Source organism: Cyprinodon variegatus, unplaced genomic scaffold (assembly GCF_000732505.1).
Source record: "Cyprinodon variegatus isolate N-32 unplaced genomic scaffold, C_variegatus-1.0 Scaffold968, whole genome shotgun sequence".
NCBI classification, from domain to species: Eukaryota; Metazoa; Chordata; class Actinopteri; order Cyprinodontiformes; family Cyprinodontidae; genus Cyprinodon; species Cyprinodon variegatus.
The window spans coordinates 14,951-18,779 of NW_015151421.1; the positions used below are offsets into that span (position 1 = coordinate 14,951).

Genomic DNA, 3,829 nt, shown 5'->3' on the forward strand with positions numbered 1-3,829 from the left:
TTTTACTAACAAAACAAAGAATTTGCAAAATATCACGAGAGTTTAAAACAGAACGATGAAATTTCGCCAGATTTTGAAAGTAAAATAGATCGATACCGCGTTTTTAAAAATCAATTTGATATCAGCATATGAAAATATATTTGAGTATATTATTTTTCAAAGTATCAGAAATGGATAACAAAACTGCTATTTTCAATGACTAATTATTTTTGTCTAGCTTTAACATCGGTATCGATATCGGTTATCGGCTACATGAGTTCCAAAATATCGGCATATCGGATATCGGCCAAAATCCCAATATCGTGCATCCCTATATAAAAATATTTACTTCTGGTTCTTATTTACCACCTTTATTATATTTTTAAGATGCTAAACAAGCAAAGCTTAACTGTAGATAAACAAAAGTAATATTTCACGTTTACATTTTCAAAATTTTAGGTCTTTTTCTTGTTTATTTTGTTATCATTCCAGGGCTGATATGGAGACATTTGTAACCAGAACTAATATATGCAAAGATGTTAAAGATTTGATTTAAAATCTTTGATAGGAGCCATGGTTTATTTGGTACGACAGCAGGATAAGTTGGGTTGGTTATTCTCCCCTCATGCTGCCTGTTTGCTCCCAGGTGGTGACAGCTGACGTCCTGGATGAAGCTCACATCCTCATCCTCCACACAGTGAGTCCAGAGCTGAGTTGGATCTGAGGTTCTGGTGTCTCCTTGTTGTTGATGACTGGTTCTCCTCTCAGGGTCGGGATTTTCCCTGGAGCTCCTGCAGCCGAGCTTTCTGCTGGCTGCCTGAAGAGAAGCGCGGGCAGAAGGTCCAGGCCCCGCTCTGTGTTCTGGATCTGCTGCTGGACCGGCTCAGCACCCAGGTCTTCCCCAGTGAAACCACACTATAACGTCACTCTGGTCCCACACGGTTCTGTATGGTGATGAATCATGTTTGGCTTTCAGATCTGTCCGGGTTCTCCTCCTGGAGTCTGGGTCTGCAGCACCGACATGATCCTCACCGTTCCAGCAGACTTTGGTTAGTGTGAAAGATGAGCCCCGATGTTCTGATCTCAGTTACGAAGCTGAACCACCCCCTACTGGCTGTATCGTGTAATTACAGCACTCTAAAAGCAGACATTGGCCCTGTCTCAATACTTATACCCTTCTGAAGTGTGTGCTTAGTCCTAGATCACATGATCTCAAGGGCACCATCATAACTGAGAATTTATCACTGTTTTTATCAAATAATTGTCTGTTGTTTAAATCAAACAAAGAGACACAGGAGGTGGGTCATCGCCATAAATCTGCCTTTTTGATCAAAACGTCCCATGCATCAATCAGTTACAGGTAATATGTTGCTTCACCAAAGTGAGTTCAGATAAACGCTTAGCCAAAGTGATGATCCAGGGCGCATAGGGGGCGGAGCCAAATGCCGCTCTGGAGAATTGCGACACACTCACTGTACACTCGTCCCCATCAGTGGGAAGTAGAAGTATGAAGAGTGGAAGTGCCAATGTTTGGACCATTGTTTCAGGAAGAAGAGACTTTAGTGGATTAAGAAAGCATTACCACGTTCTGCAAAAACTTCTGGCATAATGGGGACACAAATGATACTTTAAAAGCAATGGTAGAAAATATAAAATCCCTTAAATGCAGATTGTCCTGAAAAGGATCTCAGGAAATAGCCAGAAAATGACACATAAACATTAACAGTATCTGAGAGCCGTCTGAATAAAACGCCAGACACATCAGAAATGTTAAAGGTGTCGTAACCTGGTATTTCATTTATACGGCCCTGAAATTGTTTTTAAATGAAAGTTTTATAATATTTCGGAAAACAATTAAAAAGAGGTAGTTCTGACCCCGTTTAATTCCCCCCTTTTTAATCATGAAGGTATATATGTTCATGGTGGGCTAATGTTAGCATGGTGATAGCATGGTGGGCTAATGTTAGCATGGTGATAGCATGGTGGGCTAATGTTAGCATGGTGATAGCAAGGTGGGTTAATGTAAGCATGGTGAAAACAAGACAGGTTAGTGCTAGCATGATGATAGCAAGGTAGGGTAAAGTTGGCATGATGACAGCAACGTGGGCTAATGGCAGCATGGTGAAAGCAAGCACAATGTAGTTTGCATGATGATAATGATTGGATCTAACGGTGGAATAATGATAGCATGCCAGGCTAATGTTAGCATGTTGATAACAAGGTGTGCTTATATTAGCATAATGATAGCAAAGGTGGACTAATGGTAGCATGGTGATAGCAAAGTGGGCTAATTGTTCCACAGTAATAGCAAGGTCGGCTAATGGAAGCATGGTGATAGCAAGCACAATGTAGTTAGCACAATGATAGCGATTGGATCTAATGGTAGAATAATGATAGCATGCCAGGCTAATGTAAGCATGTTCATAACAAGGTGTGCTTATTTTAGCATAATGATAGCAAAGGTGGACTAATGGTAGCATGGTGATAGCAATGTTGGATAAAGTTAGCATGATGATAGCAAGACTGGCTAATGTTAGCATGTGAAAGCAAGATGGGCTAGTGTTAACATGATAATAGCAAAGCATGCTAAAGTCAGCATGATGATAGCAAAATGGGCTAATGGTAACATGGCAATGGCAAGGTGGACTAATGGTAGGATGGTGAAAGCAATGCGCAATAATGCTAGCATGGTGATAGCAAGCTGGGTTTATGTTAGCATAATGATAGCAAAGACGGACTACTGGTAGCATGGTTATATCAAGGCAGGTAAATAGTGACATGGTTATAGCAAGGCAGGCTAATGTTAGCATGATGATAGCAACGGTTGGCTAATGGTAGCATGGCTACAGCAAGGCAGGTAAATAGCGATGTGGTTATAGCAAGGCAGGCTAATGTTAGCATGATGATAGCAAAGGCGGGCTAATGGTAGCGTGATTATAGCAAGGTGCACTAATGTTAGCATTATTATAGCAAGGTGGACTAATGTTAGCATGATTATAGCAAGGTGGACTAATGTTAGCATGGTGATGGCATTGTGGGCTTAGGTTTGCATAATGATAGAAAAGGGGGACTAACGGTAGCATTTGGCGATAACAAGGTAGGCTAATGTTAGCATCCTTCAATAAATGCCCTAATGTACCGAAACTGAATATCTATTTGGGAAATAATAAAGTATAATTGAATGGAATTGAACCAAGGAGGACCAAAGTTACCCTGACTGAACGATGAACCTTTGTCGGCTTTCTTCTGGGTTTATTGTCTCAAATGTGAGACTTAATTCTCTGTTTTTAAAATAAACAAACTGATTGGTGGTACTTTGTTTGATTTATTATGGCTGACTCTAAACCAGCCCGCTTTGCTGCTAATGACTGAACCTGTTATGTCCCAGTGTTGTCCTGGGATGGATTCTCAGGAGTTCGGGTTCTGGCACTACCAGGCGATGTCTCATACGCAGCCGATCACGGAGTCTACCTGACCGACCCAAAGGTAACTCTGGACAATCTCTGCACCGTATCTCTAGCCACTGTGACGTTGATCAGCTGATGAGGGGAGGTTCTTTTTCAGGGTCAGGTCCGGGACATCATCTACAAAGGATCCAGGGAGCAGATCCAGCAAGCCCTGATGCCTGATGGGAAGGTCCCGTTGGTGCGTCCTCATTCTCCTCCTCAGACTCCGCAGGCAGCAGTTAAACTACTATAAAATAGGTTAAGCTAAAGTTTCTGAGAAGATGAAACCCATCCAGACGTCAACAGCCTGACATTTATCCTCCAGAATCTTGTCTGACCTTCACAGATCAGCGCTGGTTTCCAGTGAGGAAACAGCTGTTAGCTGGAAAAGTCTGATCAGATGC

At 41.8% G+C, this 3,829-nt stretch overlaps 1 protein-coding gene across 2 annotated transcripts in view; it reads left to right on the forward strand.

Moving 5' to 3' along the window:
- Nucleotides 1-3,829, forward strand: part of fuk (fucokinase) — a 19,530-nt gene that overhangs the window by 3,925 nt on the left and 11,776 nt on the right. For both annotated transcript variants that reach the window (XM_015398863.1, XM_015398864.1), the window contains 5 exons: nt 626-676; nt 748-873; nt 956-1,028; nt 3,368-3,465; nt 3,544-3,624. In XM_015398863.1, the coding sequence (XP_015254349.1) occupies nt 626-676; nt 748-873; nt 956-1,028; nt 3,368-3,465; nt 3,544-3,624 (429 nt within the window). The remainder of the gene's footprint in view (nt 1-625; nt 677-747; nt 874-955; nt 1,029-3,367; nt 3,466-3,543; nt 3,625-3,829) is intronic.